The sequence below is a fragment of the Chionomys nivalis genome, chromosome 11 (genome assembly GCF_950005125.1).
Source record: "Chionomys nivalis chromosome 11, mChiNiv1.1, whole genome shotgun sequence".
Classification (NCBI taxonomy): domain Eukaryota; kingdom Metazoa; phylum Chordata; class Mammalia; order Rodentia; family Cricetidae; genus Chionomys; species Chionomys nivalis.
Genome location: NC_080096.1, coordinates 41248526 through 41270103, shown reverse-complemented (window position 1 = coordinate 41270103; position 21578 = coordinate 41248526). Strand labels below are relative to the sequence as shown.

At 39.7% G+C, this 21578-nt stretch overlaps 1 protein-coding gene across 2 annotated transcripts in view; it reads left to right on the top strand.

Annotated features, from left to right (window-relative positions):
• Usp24 (ubiquitin specific peptidase 24) overlaps positions 1 to 21578 on the top strand; it is a 138867-nt gene that overhangs the window by 108080 nt on the left and 9209 nt on the right. For both annotated transcript variants that reach the window (XM_057785576.1, XM_057785575.1), the window contains 16 exons: positions 106 to 247; positions 434 to 553; positions 918 to 1138; positions 1578 to 1702; positions 2527 to 2668; positions 3143 to 3293; positions 4907 to 5002; positions 5652 to 5755; positions 7191 to 7304; positions 11395 to 11491; positions 13714 to 13830; positions 14222 to 14314; positions 15637 to 15739; positions 17590 to 17711; positions 18697 to 18810; positions 20889 to 20954. In XM_057785576.1, the coding sequence (XP_057641559.1) occupies positions 106 to 247; positions 434 to 553; positions 918 to 1138; positions 1578 to 1702; positions 2527 to 2668; positions 3143 to 3293; positions 4907 to 5002; positions 5652 to 5755; positions 7191 to 7304; positions 11395 to 11491; positions 13714 to 13830; positions 14222 to 14314; positions 15637 to 15739; positions 17590 to 17711; positions 18697 to 18810; positions 20889 to 20954 (1927 nt within the window). The remainder of the gene's footprint in view (positions 1 to 105; positions 248 to 433; positions 554 to 917; positions 1139 to 1577; positions 1703 to 2526; positions 2669 to 3142; positions 3294 to 4906; positions 5003 to 5651; positions 5756 to 7190; positions 7305 to 11394; positions 11492 to 13713; positions 13831 to 14221; positions 14315 to 15636; positions 15740 to 17589; positions 17712 to 18696; positions 18811 to 20888; positions 20955 to 21578) is intronic.

Here is a 21578-nt window from a genome sequence, read left to right as displayed (position 1 = left end):
GAGGTCCATCTAATTCTCGTGTCTATTGGGGAGTGTGTTAGAGTTCAGGCGTTGTGACAGCTGCAGTGCTTCTCCATTCATGGGTGTCTGTCTTTTCCCAATCAGATACGAGCGTGAGGAAGCTTTCATGGCTCTCAATCTAGGAGTTACTTCTTGCCAAAGCTTGGAAATCTCTTTGGACCAGTTTGTTAGAGGTGAAGTTTTAGAAGGAAGTAATGCATACTACTGTGAAAAGTGTAAAGAAAAGGTATTGCATCTGCCTTTTACAGGAGACAGTATTAGTGTTGCTTGTTACTGCATACAGCTCATTATTAAGCCCTGGTTGCTGCTTCCAGTTATTGTGCTATTATTTGTTTTACTTGGGTACCAAGAGCTTTTACATTCATTACATTGATTTTCTCCAGGGAGTTAATTGGTTTTTGCTTTTTCTTAGAGAATAACAGTGAAAAGAACATGCATTAAGTCTTTACCTAGTGTGCTGGTGATTCACCTGATGAGATTTGGCTTTGACTGGGAGAGTGGACGATCCATTAAATACGATGAACAAATACGGGTAACTTCTTTCCCCCTGAAATTTCTCTCAACCATGACCCTCCTTTCCCTCTTTTTTTTTTTTTTTTTTTTTCCTTTTTCTTCCTCTACATCCTGTCTGTCTGTCCCTGAAAAGCAGCATGAGGAATCTGCAGCCCTTGTTTGAAAAGCTGCTACTCATAGGACAGGCAGATCAAAAAATGGTGCCTTCATTTCTGAAGGCATCCCAGCCGTGGCTGTGAAATGAAATGCTTCTGTGACACAGGCCTGTGAATGGGGCAGGCGTCAGCCCTTGTTTGGGAAGCACAACTCTTACTTTGACTTTCCTAGGTACTGCTGTGTATATTCCCACTTAACATCAAAGTATTCTTTTTACTTTTACATAGTTTCCATGGATGCTAAATATGGAGCCTTACACAGTCTCTGGAATGGCTCGCCAGGATTCATCTTCTGAAGTTGGTGAAAATGGAAGAAATATGGATCAAGTAGGTGGAGGATCCCCACGAAAAAAAGTTGCCCTCACAGAAAACTACGAGCTTGTTGGTGTCATTGTACACAGTGGGCAGGCACATGCAGGCCATTACTACTCCTTCATCAAGGACAGGCGGTAAGGTCTCTTCCAGAACACTCACGCATGCTCTGCTTCTCTACTGAACTCTAGCATCCATGCCACTAGGGAGAAACTTTTGGGGAGGAGTAGTGGGTTAGGAAGGGTTTTATAGCCTAGGCTGACCTCAAATTCTCAATCCTGCTTCTGTCTCCGAAGTGCTGGGATTATAGAAATGTAACATAATGCCCAGCTATAAAGAAATTCACATTATCCTTTGTTCTGCATTTCAAATTTTTTAAACTTAGGATAACTATTTTTACTCCTTTGATTTGAGAAATTTTAGAGACTAAAATCACTACACCTATGTTGCTAAATTTTTCCTGGATGTTTTTACGTAACCATCATTACATTTATCTGTGCATAATACATATTAATAAGTGCAAGGGATGAAGATAATTGTTTTTAAATCTTATGTTTATCTGATCTTTGGTCCTAGGGGGTATGGAAAAGGAAAGTGGTATAAATTTAATGACACTGTTATAGAAGAGTTTGACCTAAATGATGAGACCCTGGAGTATGAATGCTTTGGAGGAGAATATAGACCAAAAGTTTATGATCAAAGTAAGTACTTATAAGTAGATAGTTTCCATTCATTTTATTTTTTAATATATAGTTCTCTACCAAATTAGAAACTATATTCTTTATAAAAAATATATCTGTTCTTTTTGTTTATATTCTCCCAGCTATAGAACCACAACTATTATTTTCCTTTTTTTTTTTAATATTTTTCCCAAATAGAATTGTATTACATTTCCTCCTCCCTTTCCTCCCTCGATCCCTCCCATGCCTCTGCACACTCAAGTTGCCTCTTTTTCTTTATAATTGTGATATATGTGTATATATGTATATATGTCAATACAACCTACTGCGTCTGTTTTTGTTGGTGTTGTGTATATGGTTTCAAGACAGACCACTCTGCATTGGACAACTCTTTTGATAGCCAAATGTGATATACTCAAGCTGCTTAGGGGAAAAAAGTCTAAAATAATGGGAATTAACATATAGCAAGAGGATGAAATAACATTAGGGAGAACTAATGAGTAAAGTATTTCAACATTAAAAATAGTTTCAGAACTAATTGGACAATAAAATTATATGTCCATTTGACTTACACAGAAGTATAATCACTTGCAGAAGACAGTTCTAGCACCCATGCTTACCTAACTGTTATTTATTATGCAGTGTCGTGAATATGTCTGCCCTCCTCAAGGGGAAGTACCTTAACTTGCATTCTAGGCAACACTCTAAAAGACCCATGTTTTGCTTACGATTTGTTCTCTGCAAATTTAGTAAATAGATTGAGTTTGTAGTCCCTTTTTTATAGATAATCATGCGAAGAAACAGCTTTTTTACCGAGGCTTCTTTCTTAATGTCTTGCGAAATAGCTAACCCATACACTGATGTACGTCGAAGATACTGGAATGCCTACATGCTCTTCTACCAAAGGGTGTCTGATCAGAACTCCCCTGTATTGCCAAAGAAAAGTCGAGTCAGCGTTGTAAGACAGGAAGCTGAGGATCTCTCTCTGTAAGTTCTCTGCCATGTTAACTTGCTGTGTTGTTTTAGTAGATATTGGTAGAATCTTTATAATATAATGCTTAGTTTTTAAAAATAATTAGCTAAGCTTAAGAAAAATTCTAAAATGTGATTAAGTCCTTCTTTTTCCAGGACTTTACTGCCCTGGCAAGAAGTTACTTTGTATATAGAAACATGTATATAAATTATTTATGATAGAGTTGAGATTTTTTTATCTTTAATCTAGAATTGAGGTATATATATATATGTATACTAAATGTATTTTTGTCCAAATCATAATAGTATAACCAGAAATATGTTTTTTTAATGGTCTTATTTTTAGTGAATTTGCCTTTACGTATTGGATCAGAAAAGTATGCAGTTTATGTTTAAGTACAGTACCCAGTATATAAATGTGGCTAGTTTTTAAAACTGCTAAAACAAAAACCCCTTTGTGTTCAATAGTTCTTTGATTCTGTCTCTCAGGTCAGCTCCATCTTCACCTGAGATTTCACCTCAGTCCTCTCCTCGGCCCCACAGGCCTAATAATGACAGGCTTTCTATTCTAACCAAGCTGGTAAAAAAGGGTGAGAAGAAAGGACTGTTTGTGGAGAAAATGCCTGCTCGGATATACCAGGTAAGAACCATAGAAACAGGGAGAAAGAGAGCTGTCTTAGCTGTTAAGAGCACTTAACTGCTCTTGCAGGGGACCTGGGTTTAGTTCCTAGCACCTACTTGGTGGCTCACAGCAAGTAACTCCAGTTCCAGGGATTCAATACCCTCTTCTGACCTCCTAGAACCAGGCACACATAGTGTACATACATAGATGGAGGTAAAATACAGATACACAAAATGAAAATAAATAAACATTTAAATGGAGAGCAGGGAAATAATTCTCTAGGGGAGAAAATCAAGATGAATGTCAGAGTCCATATTGTAAGTCTAATGTACTTCTGACTGCCTTCTCTGTTATTGTCCTCATGTGCCACTTCATCACCCTCACTTGTCCTTGTGTTTTCTATAACAGATATTGAGGCTGTAAGATAGTGCCACGGTCACTAGGTTTCGATCCTAATACATGAACTGGCTTTGTGGGAGCGTAGCCTGTTTGGATGCTCACCTTCCTGGACCTAGATAGAAGTGGGAGGACCTTGGTCTTCATGTAGAGCAGGGAATTTGGACTGCTCTTCAGTATCGAGAGGGAGGGGGAGTGGACTAGGGGGAGGAGAAGTGGAGTGGGGATAGGGGGAGGGGAACGGGGGAGGGGGCAATATGTGGGAGGAGGGGGAGGGAAATGGGAAACGGGGAGCAGTTGGAAATTTTAAGTAAAAAAGAATAAAAAAATAAATAAATAAATAAATAAATAAAAAAGATAGTGCCACAGTGTGAGAACACAAAACATACACTCAAGATTGCCAGCATCATCCTTGAGTAGAGAAACACACTGTTAAAATAATTTATTTATCAGAGAGAAAACGAGTTAAGACTCAGACCCTTCAGTTAAGACTAAACTGACAGTAATTGCCATCATTTACTGAATACTTGCTCTGTCCTACAGACCATAAGCAAGTGTTAATTTGATTTGGTTTTTGAGACTGGTTTTCAGCTATATAGACCTGACTGGCCTAGAATTTACTGTGTAGATCAAGCCAGCCTCAGACTCAACAGAGATCCACCCACCTTTGCCTCCCAAGTGCTGAGATTAAAGGCATGCAACCATTACACCCGGCTAAACAGGTTTTTACAAAGTAATTAAACTTCCTAAACCTCTTGTAGAGTAGGGGGTCTTACTCCTATTTTTATATAAACAGGACTTATTTAAAAAGGAAATGGCCTGGGATCTCACAAGGCAAGGGTTTGAAATCAAGACCATTGCCAGGTCCAGACCTTACACACTAGACAGCCCAAGCTAGATAGGAAAGTGTGCAGTCTCCTTGGGAAGGAAGAGCTGTGCAGGGAAGGGCAGGAATTAATGGAAATGCTGTGTGTAGGGTGTTGTGTTTGGCCCTTCACACAGCTTGCTGAGTTCGCCAAAGGATAAGCGAGTAAGTAGGTAGTAGCTTACCTTTTTACAGTGTCTTAAATTTAAAGGGAGATTTCTCTCACTCGTTTTTCAAAATTCAAAGCTTGAAAAAGGGTTATTATAAATTATAATTTTTTTACAAACTCTTATTACCTAAACATTTTGGTAGAAATAACTCTCCACATTATTTTAACTGTTTGTTAAAAGTCACTGATTTTGTTTTGTAGATGGTGAGAGATGAAAACCTCAAGTTTATGAAGAATAGAGACGTGTACAGTAGTGACTATTTCAGTTTTGTTTTGTCTTTAGCGTCATTGAATGCTGTAAGTAGCTAATTGTAACTGAAGAACTGAAAAAAGTGATGCCCTTGTTTCAGGTGTTAGCATTCAGCTAGATGCCAAAGCCCATTTCCTATAGTGAGTTACACTAACATACAGGCAGCTTTGGGGCTGTTGAGTATGGGTTATGAGTGCTGTAGTTACACACGCCGAATGTTAAGATTCTGAGGGACTATGAGGTTGAGTGGCTGTGGGTCTTATCATTTGTTCCTGTGCTCTATGGCTTAACCTTTTCTAATCTCTGGTCATATACTGTCAGACTCAAAAATGGCATTCCAGTACTTTCTTGTCGAGAGTACAGTTACAGTTTGCCAAAAAAGGGCAAAGACTCTATTTTAAAAGGGCTTCATGTAAAAATGAAGATATCTTAACTTTTAGAAATGCAGATGAGTGTTTATTATTACTAGCTGGCAAGACTTTGTTTGTTTGAGACAGGATTTCACTTAGCCCAGGCTGTCTCCCAGGATTTGCCATGTAGTTGAGAATGGCTTTGAACATCTTACCTTTCTGCCTTCACTTCCTAAGTGCCAAGATTAGGTTTTTCATATTAATATTACTGTGTCATTATTACATTCTATATAAATATGTAATGATCTGTAAGACTTGTGAAAAATATCTCCCTTTCCCCTCTCAGACTAAACTAAAGCACCCATATTATCCTTGTATGGCGAAGGTGAGCTTGCAGCTTGCCATTCAGTTCCTTTTCCAAACTTATCTACGAACAAAGAAAAAACTCAGGTAAGAGTGATATGTTTTACTAGTCTGTTACAGAAAATACCGGTTAATTCAATGAGAAAATAAATTTTTAAATTCAGCTTTTCAAAACACTGCAGTATTACCTGATGTGTCCAGTTTACAAGACACAGCCTCTATCTTTAAGAAAGGTTTAATGAGAAGGACTGATAAAGAAATTGCTGTGCTACAAGACATAAATTTCATATCTTTGAAAACTGAGCAAAATCATACCTATTGGTGCCTTCAGAGTATTTTGAAACGAAGAATTCTAGACGACATCATCCTAGGCAGAAGGGAAGAATCTAGAGTAGCAAGCAGAATTTGCTTAAGGCACCCATGAGTGACTGGTTAATTGTATTTTTCTAGTTGTATACTTACTTGTAAGGGACTCATTAAGACCAGTCACTAGGTGCCACACTAGGAAATCTAGGCTGTGGTCATGATGGAGGAGTTTGCACCAGGACGTATTCGAGCTCCAGATATCCGTTTGCATCTTATTTATCACTGACTTTTATCTCCAGCACCTGATAAGGTGCCTGGATCATTATAGATTCTGGTTAGTAATTGTTGGTCCTTGTGTATGACTGAGACAGAGCCGAGGGGTGGTTTGTAGAAAAATATCTGGAAAAAAAGAGGATACTTGGGTTGCAACTGGTTGAAGTTGGAAGTCCATAGAGCTCTCACTAGCAAAGTGAGTACTCTTCTCAAGTCTGGGTTTGAGGAAAGATTTTTCAGCCAGACTCTTGAAGAAAAATAATTACGGATGGCAGCCTCATTATGTGTAGCAACCAGAAGAACATTGAGTGATAGCAATATTACATGATGCTAAAAAGGAGAACATGTTTCTGTCCTTTAAGGTCTGCATGGGGTTGAGTAGAGAAATTCGATTGCTACTTTCATTTGTGAAATTTACTCATGGTATCTACATGTACTGTTTCCATTTTGTCTGTATTTACTGTTTGGAGGGCACTGGGGTCTCAGGAGTGTATGAGATTGTGGGTAGCACAGTCAGGCCACCTTTTCTCTGGCCAAATCTTTAACTATTATTATACTTCAAGCATATTAATGATTTTAGCAATATGACATAAAACATAAGCTATTTTAAAGGTGAGCCTTTGGTAACACAGGCTTAGTTATGCCAGACAAAATGTCTTCATCAGTTGAAGATAAAGATATAAAAGATAAAAGTAAAATCATAGATGTAGGCACCTGCACATGTTTTTGCCTGGTGGGAGGAGGCGGGAGGGGGGGAATTATACTGTGAATAACCTAAACATGGAAACACTGAGTAATGTGAGTTGGTCGTCACTGATTATTTAATCTGCCCTTCGTTCCTGTCCACACTGGAGCAGGTAGTGTACAGGTAGATGTGTCACACTGTGGAACGTCGCTCTGAGGTTACTTTTTGGAGTCTAACATTGCTCTTTCTCTTCTAAAGGGTTGACACTGAAGAATGGATTGCTACTATTGAAGCATTGCTTTCAAAGAGTTTGGATGCTTGTCAGTGGCTTGTTGAGTATTTTATTAGCTCTGAAGGACGAGAATTGGTAAAGTAAGTTTCAGGATCTCTAAATTAAAAAGAATTTATGTCCTTTCCTATCATTTAGAAGTAGTGGTTCTTATAAACCCTTTACATTTCAGCTTGAAATTGTTTATCAGGCTAGAGTCCATTTTAAGCTTTTCGCTAAAGCAGGAAATTAAGCCTCTCCAAAATCATCTGTTGGACTAGATGCTGGTAAGGCTTCAGGGACTGCTGGGAGAGTGTGAGGTGATGGTTGACAGGTGCTCACAGCATGCAGCCCCTTAGTGCTTGCTCTGGCTCAGGAGGAGCATGCAAGTCCCTTTCCTCAGGTACTCAGTCTGAGGCTGCTAGTACAGCCCTATTGCTATACAGTCTATCTATTCTCCGATTCTGGCCCCAAAAGAGTTAGCTCTGATAGTGCATTACCTATGAACCTATGAGTAGAATAAGCTGCCTTTTTGGATAACAGTTCAAGAGTTCGCAATCACTTTATTGTTTACTTCTTACTCTCAGTTGAACTTATTGAGTCAACTTCCCTTATCCTTGGCGACTTTATCATTATATGAGGAGCCTAGCACGACCCCTTCAATGTTAACAAGAACTTATCCTGTTTCCTTGGCCCCGGTAGGCTCTTCTTTCCTTCTGATTTGGCTCTAAACTTCTTATGTGAGCTCATCCTAGCCTGGGGGTGTCACTAAGAAAGTGATTATAATGGTCACTCATCACACATGCCACACACCTACCATAGTCTTTTTCCGTCTCCAGGTTATAAAACGCCCTTGCCTCTCAAAATGAATCTGTATTTGCAAGCCCCTCTAAGGAACTTGGCCTTTCAGTTAACTCCTGTCTTTCTTGTCGACCTCTTCTGTCAGCATACAAATGTGTTCTGGTATTTCTGTGTTAAAACAGACGCACAGCAGGAAAGTGAGAAATACAGGTTCCTTCCTACTAAGGGAGCACAGTCTGGTGATAAGTTAGAAATTTGATTGAATATTTATTTTAGTTTTCAATGTTACTGGGATAAAACTGAGGGCCTACACATGGAGGTGCTGAGTGAGCTACCAACCCTGACCAGAGTTCTTAATCTCAGACATGTTTCCTTTACCTCTGTCTCTGTCCAGATACCATTTGCCTACTTGATATATCTCCATTTCTCCCTGCTGCCCCATAAAGACTAAGTGTTGATTTTGGAGCAGCTGTATCACATTACTTCCATCCTGAAAGCTCTTTAGTAGGTTCCCCTCCACTATAATAAAATTTAAAAGCTTTGCTTGGTCTTCACTTTATATTCAGGCTTGTAGTGTTCACTTTCTCCTTGATGTCAGTCACCTCTTAAGGCCAGCTTAAATTAACAGGTTCAATGAACATGCTGAGTTTTGTTTTGTTTTGTTTTATTGTTGTTTGTTTTTTGGTTTTTGGGTTTTTTTTTTAACCTACTTTAAGCCTCTTATGCCTGATACTCCTGTCTGAAACATTGTTCCCTCTGCTTTTGGCATAGTAATTGTCTTTTGCTCTTTCAAATGTCAGCTTAGATCACACATACTCAAAGACTGATACAGACCTGTCCTGTTTCTGTGTACTCCTTAGGGATTTGTGTGTGTCTTCTACTGAGCTTCAGCTTTTTCAGGACAGAATCAAGTCTGCTTGTTCCACACGGGACACAGAGTGCCTGCCATATAACACATGCTGAAATATTTGTTCACACATCACACAATGCATTTGGTCATGAAGAGAGAACTAATAAACATTTCTTGGAAGAGTTATTACGTACCTGCCTCCTTAAAGTGTACAGTAAAGATAACTTTACCCGATTTTATAATTGAGTTTTAAAATATTTTCCCAATCGGTCCCCCAAGCACTGTGTCAAAGAATGATTATATGTTTGAAAGGTGCATAGAAAATATTTCATTCAGCACCTTATTTATACAAAGGCAGACTTGATTTGAGTGTCTCCTGAGAAATTGTCTTCCTTTGTTCTTAGTATTCCTAATGCCAAGCATCCCAGTTGATTACCTGATCTTTTCTATGCGGTCTGATTACTTTCAGTTGCCGTGAGTTGTAAGCAGTTAATAACAGGTGCTGCACAGATGACTCAGCAGTTAGAGCACTGGCTGCTCTTGGCGAGAACCTAGTTCATTTCCCAGCACCCACACGGCAGCTCACAGCCATCTTTAACTGCAGTTCCAGGAATTCATTGCCCTCCTCTGGCTTCTTAAGGCACCAGACATGTGTGGTGCACATAGGCGCAGGCAAAACATCCATCCACATAAAACAAAAATAAATAAATCTTTTTTAAAATCTAAAAAATGAGTAAGTGAAAGGAATGGTTTTTATCTAGTTCTTTCTTTAGAACCTCCAGGATATTTATTTTATGTATGTGTGTGCATAAATATATGTATGGGTGGATGTACCTGGCTGCCCTTGTGTATGGAGGCAGTGAACATACTCAGGAGAAGAGCCTCTCACCTTTAAAACAAAAAACAAAAACTAGGTGTCCCATTTGCCTGAGGATTCACCTGTTTCCTCATTTTAATCCTAACACAGGAATTAGGTGTGTATTACCATGCCTGTTTTTTTTTTTTAAAACCAGTCTGGGGATTCTAGGGAGTGAACTCATATTTGCAGGGCAAATACTTCACTAAGCTATCTCCTCAGCCCATAAAGCCTTAAAGATAGTTTATCATTACTCCAATTAAAATGTCCTCGCTAGTACACACGGGAGGGAGGGAGGGAGGGAGGGAGGGAGGGAGGGAGAGAGAGAGAGAGAGAGAGAGAGAGAGAGAGAGAGAGAGAGAGAGAGAGAGAGAGAGCGCACATGCATAAGGTGAATGTTGCTTTTCTAAAATGCTTAGGACCAGACTGTTTTGGAAAATTTTTGAGTTGAGGGATATTTGCATTTATAGTGATGTGTCATAGAATGGAACACAAATATAAACATTAACTCACTTTGTTTTATGTAAACATATACATAATTTAGAGGTAATTTTATGCAGTATTGTTCCTCTTTTTATATGTTAACCGGTTTGATGGCATAGAATTTTTCCAATAGTGACATCATATTGTCTATTGTCACCTGAAAATTTCAGACTTTACGCATTTTTGAGTGAGGATGGATAGTTAGCCTATATCTCTGTAATTGAGATGTGAAGATGCTGATGGCCTCTTTCACATCAATACCCCATACTGCTTCTTTATGCAAGTTTTTAATGTATGATTTTGTGGGTTTTGTAATAGTGAATGCTTGCCAGCTGACCTAAAGAAATGTAAACCACTCACATAAAGGACACATTATCTCCTGTAAGGACTTTTTATTGTCGACATTTATAAACAGACATCAAAGTTAGGCAGAAGGACCTTGCAGAGCTTATTCTTACCTATCCCAGTCTCTGTTTTTCTCTCTATTTTAAAGCTTGTTTCAGACACAGAATTCACTGTGATTTTTCAACATGTGTCTTTATCAATTGAAGGATTTTGGCTTTTTCCAACATAAGCACCTTAACATTTTCAAACCAAACAAAAATTAAGAATTTTTTCATATTTTCTTATACTCCACTCAGACTCTTCCCCTTCCCCAAATATCTCAGAATGTAGTCTGGCGATAACGTTTGTACAGACCCTGCCTTACAGAGTTTGGGCATTGGCTTTGGTATATGTGTCTCTTGTGACTGTTGACCTTCAATACTTACATCCCCTAGTCACCCGTTCTTTGTCTTCGTTTTTATTTTGGAGGAGACTGGTCACTTGCCCGCTACCACTAGACCTCCTCCCCAATTCTAGGTATACTTTCAGTTTTTTAGTGTTACACAGTATTCCTCAAGAGTTTATGCAGTTGGTTAAGCCTTCGTGCAATATCATGTGGGCATTTGTTGTCTTTTCAGCATTTGAGTTACTACTTAGAATCTTGGACTTTCGGCAGAACTCATCTGTCTGGTTCCCATGTCTTATTAACAGCATATGGAGTGACCTGGGGAAGCCACACTTCCTGTGACTGAGTCTGGAAGCTCTTGGGACTCCTACCTCTGAGTCATTTTACTTCGTGGCTGTTAGACTGGAAATATGCAGGGCAGCTTAGAGTTACATACTTGTGTCCTTCTTTATATCATGTTTCTCTTTATTTTAGGGTTTTCTTGTTGGAATGCAGTGTGAGAGAAGTACGCGTTGCTGTGGCCACCATTCTGGAGAAGACCTTAGACAGTGCCTTGTTTTATCAGGATAAGGTCAGTCTCATTGTAAACTTTATGTATTCTGTTTTATCAGCTGTTCTCAGTTGTACATAATAAAAAGGAGACCTAAAATTGGTGGCTGGGCCTATGTGTGCGTGTGTGCATGTGTGTGTATGTGGTGACTTTCTGATACATGCTCAGATAGAAGGCATTCTGTCCATCCCTCTTTATGTTCCAGATACCAAGATAGAGACTGAAAAAAAGTTGAGGTCTGCTTTTGTCTGCTTTAGGATTTTCATCCCTGGCCAGTCTTCTCTCAAGAATTTGTGTTAGACTCTGAAATGAGACTAACTATTGTCTAGACACACTAACCTAGACATTCTGAGTCACCCTTGGCTGTTTCCTCAAAAGCTGCTTTCCTGATCCGACTGCTTTTGATAGCCAAACCAGTGTCATTCATCCCGGGGCACGGTAGCCTACACAGTCTTCATCATTCCCTGAGTGTTGTTTCTATCCTTCAGGAATATTCTCTTTTTCCTAACCCTATTCTCTGCAGTTATATCTTCAGAATCTTAATTCAACATACACACGATAAACCAAACTATGGTGTTTATTCCCATCTTCGGTTCCCAAAGGTTTTAAGCCTGTGGGGAAGTCTGTGGTGTATATTATCAGTCTGGTTGTTCAGTCCGTTACTAAGTCTTCTCAAGTACAACAGTTACTCCCCAAGTTTGCTGTTTCAAACAGCTGATACTAAATGGAAAACTTTGAAAAATAGTTTCAAAATAAATTGGCTCCTTACAAATATTGACTCCAGGCATTTTGTGCATCCATGTACTACAGGACAGAATGCTTCAAATTTAGATGTTGACTTCACTATGCAGCCTTGAGCACATTCTTGAAGGAGAATGTTCTGGATCCAGTGTCGGGGCACCCAGACCCTTAGTTCTCCAGTACCACCTATTCTCGCAAGCTCTGTTAGACCACGCACTCAGCCAGAGGAACAGGAAGCCAAATGTGCCCTTTAGAAAGGTCTTGAAAGTCCTTCTCTCAATTCCAGGAGTCATTAGACTTACGTGTCCTATAAAGTGATAGTTTTCCATCAGCGTAAGCAGCAGAACTTTTCATCAAGCAAAAAATCATACCTGGCTTCAGGCAGACTAAAGAAAGTCACTGGAGCTGCTTAGAAAGCTTGAATACCATTGCTCCATGACACTCCTGTGGGAGCCGTCTAAGGTGTTTCAAGAATGCTACCCTAAGGACTACCTTGCCCTCCTTCTTCCACTGTATACTCCAGAGAAAAAAGACAGAATTAGTGCAGTCTCCTTACAGATAGGGTTAGGCCATAGAACATCACCAACCTTTTAAAGACAGAAGAACAGATAGTAGAAGAGGAAGGAGTAGAGGGTATAAGCATGGAAGCTACTTCCTGAAGTCAATTCTATTTGATATCCAACTAATGTATTTTTGTGTTTGTTTTTCCCACAATGGAAATTATGCCTCTTGCCACCCACTATATCTATACTGTAAAGTACTTTGAAAATGAAGTGCTATGTAAGTGCTAACTTGTATTTATAATGGGTGTGACAGGATGATTGGGGTATTCCAGAAGTCGATGGATACCATCTTCAGAGGAATAGAAGAGTAGTGAGCCTGGTCTTAATGCTTGGATAACAGATGAATTTCTAGGGAGTTGTCCAGAAACATTTGGGGTGGGAGGGAAAACAGAAGCAATGTCATACCCAAATGGTTTCTAAACAAATAAAATGTTTTTCAAAGCTTTCCATGAGGCGTCAGCGGGCTTTCAAGTAAGTTCCTAGTTGAGTCGGTATTGCCGTGTCATCTGTCAGGCTGTTGCTCTCCATTTGCTCCATCGGCTTGGTTTCTAGCCCTTCTGCCTGTGTCTGTGTTTTATTCTCTGCATCTGTGACTGTGAAGAGCAGCCTAGTGGAGGGAGGGACTCAGAAATCCATCTCCCCTTGGTGCCCACCTCTCTGTAAGACAGAAAAAAGAGAAATTAGCTCTGGAGAAAATGTGACCTGGACTCCGGTACCTAGGAAATAAAATAGACTCTCCCTTAGTTCTCCAACAATACTGACACTCTTCCAGAAGGTAAAAGGATAATTCTGTTTTGCTCTCCAAAGCATAAATCCATCTAACTCTGAGACTGGATTGTAATTTCCCTCTTTTCTTATGGTGGTTTACTTCAAGTTAATCCTGTGACAAGCGTTTGTCTTGTCTCTTTCTTTATATAATTTCCTCTTTCCTCTTGCCAGTTAAAAAGCCTTCATCAGTTATTGGAAGTCCTGCTTGCTCTGTTGGATAAAGATGTCCCAGAAAATTGTAAAAATTGTGCTCAATACTTTTCCCTATTCAACACTTTTGTACAAAAGGTAAGTTATTGTTTTCTAATATATTTTCCTAATGCAGTAGATTTATATTCTAAAAATATTTTATATATGCAAAAATATTAGATTCCATTTTGTGTAGTGGATTCATGAGTGTTTGTAAATAAATCCAAATTAATGGATTATTTTACTTCAGGAATTATGACCCAAGTAGGTGTAGTTACTGACAACAGTGGAAGGCAGCATCATTGGTTTTTCCATAGCAGCCATCAGGAGGCAGTGTAAGACTCAAGAGGTGTGTAAGATGTTAACAAGTATTCCCTACATAGAAGGTGCAACACTTAACATAGTGATGTCTTGAAATGTCTGAATGTATTTTTAAAATAACTTTTTTCTGGCTGGGAGTATAATTTGTCATTCTACTGCCTTGTGGCAGCAAGGTATTAGGGCTGGAGACCTTCTTCTGCGGCACTCAGCACTGCGACACATGATCAGCTTCCTCCTCGGAGTCAGTCGACAGAACAGTCAGGTAAGAACTGCCTTCCTGTTCTCAGTGAGGTGCTGTTGGGCTTCATTTTGTTTCTTTTTGTGGCTGATAAATGTTTTTTAGTTCTGGGTAGTATATACTATGAAGACCTTAAAAGTCTTTGGCGATTAGGGGAAGAGGAAGTTCAATAGGAAAAGGAATCAGTGCCCTTAGAGCCCTCTTCTTCCTTCCCTAGAGCCGTGAATGTTTTGAGGGTTGGTTGAAATCCATCTGTGAAGTTATACTGTTAAAAACTGAATTATACTGCAGCATGATGTTCTCAGTCAAATGCTCGGAGCATTTTCCCAGAACATTACTATTATATGGCTGGATGTGTCCATATATAACCTGTTAGAAATTCCTATATAGCTCTGTTTTCTCCATTCATTAATTTTTGTTTGATAAAGATTTTTAAAATACATAAAATGCTAGGATCCAGGAATGATAGAGTGCTTCTTGTGGACCAAGTACACCTGGTCTTTCTGTGGTGATAGTTTGGACACACAGCTCAGTAAAATAGGCAGTGTTTCTCCTATTCTGTGACAAGAATTTAAGCACAGCTGTGCTAAGTAACTTACGCAAGGTCACAGAGCACATGTGTTGGTGAAACGGGTCTATGCCTAGCTCTTAGGATTTCAGAGTCTGAGCCTCTTAAGCTCCTAAACTTCTCTCAACTCCCCATCCCATCACCTTGTTGTTATACTTAAGTGGTGAGAAACAAGCACTGATACTATAACGTGCCGTGGTTGTTGGCTATTGAGATCTGCCGTACTTGTCTTTCGTTTCAATCTCATCACAGGGACTGGTGATGGACTTGGGTCTCTGTATTTGCACTATTTGTGCAGTTAATATTGTCTTGCATTTGTAGAATACACTAGTTTTCATTCTTAATATTTCACTTGGTCCTCAAAACCACAAAGTGGGCAGAGCAGGTAGCATTATCTCTGCCATTGCATAAAGCATTGTTATGAATGTGCCCATTTATACAACACACTATTAGCTGCCTGCCATAGGGCCAGGCCTCCTGTCCTCCAGCTTCATGGGTTTGCCCATTACACTAAGTCTCCGGAAAATTACCTGGCATGTCATGAGTGTACCCAACCTAAACTGCATACTTTGAATGGGTTGATTTTAGAGTTAATGTTTTAATGAGTTCATGTTTTCAGGGGAGCAAATCCTTTGAGATACCTTTATTAGACCAGTGATTTTATATGTTGACCTCTTTACTGTGGGCATCGAGACAGACCATGGTTTAGTAAACTACCAGCCAGCAGATACTTTCCCCACACAGAATAGTGGCATTCTTCAATCTTCTCTAATGATAGATACGCCGATGGAGTTCAGCACAAGCACGGGAATTTGGGAATCTTCACAACACTGTGGCATTGCTGGTCTTGCATACAGATGTCTCTTCCCAGAGGAATGTTGGTAAGTTTGACCATACATCAGAAGCATGGAGAGAAGTACTGATCTTAGGACTGAATGGTTAGTGTTTGTTTCTCAGTTGACTTTTGATCTTTGAGGAGCACTTAAAAGTTTTTTTGTTTTAATTAATGCTAAGCCGCACTTTATTTAACTAGTTTATCAATAACTAGAGAAATCAAGTTAATCATTGATTTGATGCAAAAAGTTTATTTTAAATGGCTCTAGGATTAAAGACTAATTCAGAGCTCACTCATCACCACAGTATGAACAACTGATGTAGTAAGAAGAATAGACAAGGCACAGGCTGTTGTCTTCAAGCTGTGTAAACTTAACCAAGCCACCTGACCTTTATGATTTTCCATACAAAATGAAAATATTAATAAATAACTTTCTAGATATAGTAAGGATTAATTAAATAAAATACCAAAGTGCTTTGTGAAAGCAAAGGGGATTCAGATATAAATTAGTAAAATATCAGTTAGAAACAGTAGCATTTCCTGTTTTGTCACCTACCAATAAGAGTCACAGATGCACTTTTGTACTATGATTATCCATTATCCTAATCACACAACGTGTGTTGTGCCTGTATACTGTACATAGGCTTTGTCCTGACAATCACACAATAGTACTACAAAGCATATATGATTTAGTGTCCTATGCTATGACATAGTGCTTGTATTTACTGTGTTCGTTCCCCATAGCACACTGGAGAGGTGCTATCCCCCTCTGTAGATGAGACAACATAAAAACACAGCTAATAAGTTCATAGCTATTAAGTGATAGAGCTCAAGTATGGTGGTAATGTGTAAAGTAAAATCTAAAGGCAGAAAATAAGAAAAACCCCACAGTGCATCATTCTAACTTATAAACAAACACCTTATAGAGGCACATTGAAGGACACATGAATGGAGTTCTGGTTTGCTTTCTGTTGCTGTGATAAGCACCATGACTTAAAGCAACTTAGTGAGGGAAAAGTTTATTTGGCATACAGGTTATAGTCCATCATCAAGGGAAGCCAAGGCAGAAACTCAAGGCAGTAGCTTGAAGCATGAACAACAGAAGAATGCTGCTTGCTGGTTTCCCCCTTCAACTTGCTCAGCCACCTTTCTCATACAGCCCAGGTTCATTTCTGTCCCTAGAGAAAGTACTGCCCACAGTGGGATGGGCCCTTCTACATAAATTAGCAATTAAAAAAATACCCCACAGGCCAGTTTGATCTGGGCAATTCTTTTTGTTTTTTGAGACAGGGTTTCTCTAGCTTTGGAGCCTGTCCTGGAACTAGCTCATATAGACAAGACTGGCCTGGAACTCACAGAGATCCCGCCTGCCTCAGCCTCCCAAATTGCTGGGATTAAAGGCCTCTGGGCGGTTTTTAGTTGAGGTTCCTTCTTTCAGGTGACATTGTTTTGTGTCAAGCTGACAGCTGAGGCTGACTGGGACACTTGGTTGTGAGTGCAGTTTATTTCCTACACCTGACTCATTCCTCTCAAAAGACAAAAGACTGCTGGTTGTGATAGTTCAGTTTACAAAAGATGGAGTATATACCTATCTGCTTAGCATAATTGTTTTTTTTGCAAACAATTGCTTGAAGAACAGTGACTTGTCCAGTGTCTCTCTGGTTGCAGCTTTTAGTACTTTTTCATAGCTATAGCTGAGATAAAATTTGAGGAAAAAAATAAAGGAAATTATCTGCCTAGCTCATTGGTCCAGTAGACTGAAGGATTGAGTTGTAAGAACCCAGCAATTGTGTGTGTGAACCTGAGAGTTTCACTTTTTTGTGGACATGTGTTTCATGGAACATTTCCAAGTGAGACAAGTTGTGCTTTGTGTTTTTTTTCTTGGGTCTCCTAAAGCTCCTGGCATATTTAAACAACGGCCACCTATCAGTGTTGCTCCCTCAAGCCCTTTGCTGCCCCTCCACGAGGAAGTAGAAGCCTTATTGTTCTTGTCTGAAGGGAAACCTTATTTGTTAGAGGTATGTAATTGCTGTGCTGAGGACATTTACTTATGTTATTTTCTCCTATTTGAGCAAAATCCTTTTGTTGATATATTTTTCAAGTTACTCTGGTGAAAGGAAATACTGTTACGAGGAGAAATGCTTATTTTTTTTTTTATATGCATTTCAAAACACTAGGCATGGCTGGATGGTAGAGCACTTGCCCAGTGTATTCCATGTCCAGCACTGCATGGATAGATGGTTGAATTTGTCAAGTGGGCACTATTCATCTTCTCTCCATCCAAGAACTAGACTTCCATTCCGGCCCCACCAGCTCTCCTTAAGGCCTAGGAGAAGCTGAATGAGAGTTCACCTTTGAAGTAACTTCATTATCAAAAAGTTTGTCCTCAGTCTGTCTGTCCCTGGTCCTAAAACACTGCAGCCTAAAAGCATGTGTATGTGAACCTTCCAAGTGTGCTTGTCCCCGTGCCTGCACAGGGCACACACAGGCTGTACTGTCCCCGTGCCTGCACAGGGCACACACAGGCTGGGCTTTCCCCGTGTCTGCACAGGCCATACACAGGCTGGGTTGTCCCCATGTCTGCATGAGGCACATGTTGTGTGCCTTATTCTTGGCCAGCTCTCCTTTTACCCAGTTACCTTCCTATGAATTCTGACTTCCATAATCTGATTTTCAATGGAGATGAGAACAACATATTGTTGTAGTTTTTTCATCTTTTTGTTTAACTTTATTTTCTTATCGTCAGCTATTACTTTAACCTCTCATGAGAATGCTAGCATTTGAAAATTGTTGAAGGTTAGTCCTCAGGAAATAAAAAGTGCATGTTTGTACAAGTCTGTATAAAATGACAGAGAGATCCAGATACGCTGAAGTCCTTCCTTAGGCCTCAAGCAAGAAACCCTGTTTTAGGACAATGTCATTGTTCTTAATTTCTGAAAAATCTGATGAAAGAACAGACCGCTGACTGTGGCTGTAGCTTACTCCTTTGTGTCCTCCCACCAGGTCATGTTTGCTCTGCGAGAGCTGACTGGTTCCCTCCTGGCACTCATGGAGATGGTGGTGTACTGCTGTTTCTGTAATGAGCACTTTTCCTTCACAATGCTGCATTTCATTAAGGTACAACTCAATCACCCTGGCCATCCCTGGTAGCATCCAATCACCCTGGCCATCCCTGGTAGCATCCAGTCACCGTAGCCATCCCTGGTAGCATCCAGTCACCGTAGCCATCCCTGGTAGCATCCAGTCACCGTAGCCATCCCTGGTAGCATCCAGTCACCGTAGCCATCCCTGGTAGCATTCTGTGAGACCCTGGGAGAGCATTTTCTGGCTCCCAGGCAATTTGGATACATTTTTCTTAATTGTAAAGATAGTAAGTATTGTGCTGATTTTTAAAGAATTAAGAAAAGAATTCCTAACTCCAATATTTAGTGCTGACTACTACCAGGAACATCCTTTTAATTTATCCTCTGTTATATCTTTTTATTTTCTGTCTTTGTATTTTAATGTAATTGAGAGTTTTATGATTCTGTCTTCTTTGACTTGGTCATGTAATTTCCCATACTTCATCCTTTCATGTACCAAAATTCACTTAGCGCTTTTCCTAGTGGTAAACATTTGCATATGGTTCAATTTTTAACTAATTAAGAATAATGTTTTAATAATATTAATGTTCTGGTGATCATTAGTGGATGAAATTGTTTCACAGCTGTAATTTCTTTACCTGCATTGTCTTAAAAATCAAAAATAGGTGTCATATCTTCTTGAACAGTGATATAATTAATTATAAGGCATTGATCAATATAGTAATCACTATCTCACCCACTACACCTACTAATCACAAAAGCTATGCCAAATGTACTACATTTAACTCGCATGATTCTCACGTAGTCCTATGAAATCGATATGGCTCCCAAAACATGAAGCTGAGGCAGAGTAAGGAGCGTCATACAGTTAGCCAGTGACAGAGTAAGGCTTTGGGACTAAGAAGGTAGCTTTTATCTGTGTCTTTACCACATCGCTCACTGTTTTTCTAGATGTTACTAGAAAAGTGTTAAAGTCTACATGTCATTTTACTAGTTTTTGAATCTTTGAGTAATTATGCTTATAATTCTCTTGGTGAAAAAAATGCAAGTACACAAATAAGGCCAAAGTCTACTTTGACATGTCCTGCTGGTCATCCATAGGCCACTTCCACCCTGCCCCGAGGAGCATGTTTTCCTTTCAGGTTCTGTATGTGAAATCCACGTGTATCTACTATTCCTACCCACAGAAGTTCTTTTGTGTAGTAGAATTGCACACTCGTGTTTGTAATAGTGATCCACGTAGTGTTAACAAGGAGCGGGTACTTAGTAAGGCGTAGTTGTAGCTCTTAGTAAAGGGTGTTCTGCCCTCCTCTTGTGTCTGCTTACTACTTGTATGGCTGTGAACCCAAGCATCTTCCTCTTCTACAAAACAGGAAGAAATAGAACTTGACTTCAAAGTTGTTGTAATCTGTGCAGCACTAGGCAAAGTGTTTTATAAATACCATTCCTGCCTCCTTGGAAGTCTGTTAATACTTCCAATATTGCAATATTCTTTCCCAACTTTCTTCTGCACAGGCTGAGGACCAAATATCAGTTTCCAGCACCTACACCAGGCGGTTTACAACTGCCTGTACTCCAGCTCCATGGAATTTTCAATGCCTCCTCCTAACCTCTGTGGACACCCGCACACATATGTGCATACATACACATAAATAAAAATAAAATTTAAAATGCATAAAGAGGTTTTATAAACCTTGTTTTCTTAGTGCATTTTAGCAGAGTTTTTTTTCTGTTTCATACGCTGCCTTTTTAATATACTTCACTGAGAGCTCACCTCAGAGGTTTCCCTTTATTCTCTTTGCTGCCAACATCCTTTAGGAAACGAGCAGAGTGTGGATGGAACTGTGTAAGATCAGGGCTGCTTGTGACTTAGAATGCTCCATTTCGCTTTCTCCCTCACTTTCCTAATAACATAAGTGTCACAGGATACTGAACTGAAAGAGCCTTAGGGGTTTATTTGGCCTCAGCTAAGGATCTGGGAATTGAGGCCCTGAGAGGAGCTGACTTGACTAGTGACAGGCAGACAGTGGTAGAACTGGAGCTTGATTCCAGAACTGTGCTCTCCGCTGAGAAGTCACCAGAATGTTTGTCCTGTCACAAAATTGTTTTCAGAACCAGCTAGACACTGCTCCACCCCACGAGTTAAAGAATACATTCCAGCTACTGCATGAGATATTGGTAAGTCTCACATTTCTCTGCTGACTCGCTTGCGTTTACATGTTTAAAATTAGCATGTGTTCATAAGCCACTAGTTCCTTACTGGGTTTTGTTCAGTTTGCCTGCGTTTACTGATTCTTCTTCATATCAGTCATGTGTCACATGCATTAGTGACTTGGAAAGGACCAGCGATGAAAGTCTTGGAGCTTTCAGTATCTTGAAAAAGCCGGGCAAAACCACAGGCAATTATAATCAGAGGAGTAATGGATGACAATTAACCTTTATTGAGGTCTCAGTTGTGTGATTCACTGTGCTTAACCCTGAGGGCAACACTCAGAAGTTAGCTGATGGGTTTGCAGGCATGATGACATTGTTGGTCATATCCTTTCTGTTATGACAGAGGGTCTCTATGGATTTAACTGTGTGACTAAAGAATAGAATGGAACCATGTAGTAGAGCTTGGAGTGGGGGTGAAGTGGGAGAGAATGACAAAGACAGATTACAAAAGGCTTCTACTACCAATGCCAGGATACAGCAACTTCTTCCTGTAGGGCACAGGTTGGATTTAGTCAATTAATATGAATGGAAGTGATCAAACCATATTAGCTCCATTTCTTGCAAACACCAGTCATTAAGAGAAGTAAC